Here is a 1190-nt window from a genome sequence, read left to right on the forward strand (position 1 = left end):
TACCAAATCACTTTATGGCCCAAAACAGGCCAGCAGGCAATGGTTTGACAAGTTATTTACTTTTCTTATTTCTGCTAGTTATATTCAATCTAGTTCTTACCATTCTCTTTTTGTCAAAGGAACCCCAATGGAGTTCACAACTCTACTAGTGTATGTTGATGATGTTGTCTTAACAGGAAACTCTATGAGTGAGATTAATCACATGAAGACTCTCCTACATCATCAGTTTCATATTAAAGATCTGGGAGAACTCAAATACTTTTTAAAATTTGAGGTTGCTAGGTCTAGGAAAGGTATACACCTATGCCAGAGAAAATATGCCTTGGATATCCTTGAAGAGACAGGAATGATGGGAAGTAAACCTAGCTCCATACCGTTTCTAAGTAATACTAGTTCTCTGTACAAGAATGAGACTATTTGGATGATCCTAGTGCTTATCGCAGATTGATAGGGAAGCTCTTCTACCTAACTAATACTAGACCTGATTTGTGTTTTACTGTTAATATTTTAAGTCAATTCATGCAAAAACCTACTGACTATCATTATCAGGCTTTGCAGCATGTCCTCAGATATGTTAAATCTAGTCCCTCAAAAGGGCTCTTCTTTGCTGCCAACTCTGATATTCAGATCAAAGGTTTCAGTGATTCAGATATGGCCACCTGTCCTAACACAAGGAGATCTACCACCGGGTACTGCATATTTATGGGTTCCTCCCTTGTATCATGGAGGTCGAAGAAGCAAAGTACAGTCTCCAGGTCCTCTACAGAAGCAGAGTATCGAGCTCTTGCTGTCACTGTTTGTGAAGTACAGTGGCTTCGCTATCTTATTCAGGATCTTCAGGTTCAACCTATTGCTACCGCAGTTCTCTATTGTGACAACAACTCCGCAAGGCACATCACTCACAACCAGAGTTTCCATGAGCGGACCAAACACATAGACTTGGACTGTCATGTGGTGCGTGAGAAGATTCAAGCTCAACTTTTGCATCTTCTGTCGGAATAATCGATATCGTTCGGAGATAGAGTATAACGCAGCGGAATAAAACTTAAGTTAGCGGAAAGCGTGTTCGGTCAACTTTTTAATATTAAAATGGCTAGTTTATAAAATAAATTTTCTAAGAGACAATTTATCGAACAGTTGATGTGCAAATGAAAATAACAAGTGCAGGGAGTAGAAAAATCACACAAGTA

General features: G+C 39.1%; 1 protein-coding gene across 1 annotated transcript; it reads left to right on the plus strand.

Annotated features, from left to right (window-relative positions):
- Positions 1-519: 519 nt before the first annotated feature.
- Positions 520-1002, plus strand: LOC106774681 (uncharacterized mitochondrial protein AtMg00810-like). Its single transcript, XM_014661726.1, has one exon. It carries the CDS (start codon positions 520-522, stop codon positions 1000-1002), a length of 483 nt encoding a protein of 160 aa, XP_014517212.1.
- Positions 1003-1190: the final 188 nt, after the last annotated feature.

The sequence above is a fragment of the Vigna radiata genome, chromosome 10 (assembly GCF_000741045.1).
Source record: "Vigna radiata var. radiata cultivar VC1973A chromosome 10, Vradiata_ver6, whole genome shotgun sequence".
Classification (NCBI taxonomy): domain Eukaryota; kingdom Viridiplantae; phylum Streptophyta; class Magnoliopsida; order Fabales; family Fabaceae; genus Vigna; species Vigna radiata.

Excerpts from the sequence above, each read along its gene's own strand:
- LOC106774681 (XM_014661726.1), top strand. The coding sequence starts at position 520 with ATGCAAAAACCTACTGACTATCATTATCAGGCTTTGCAGCATGTCCTC.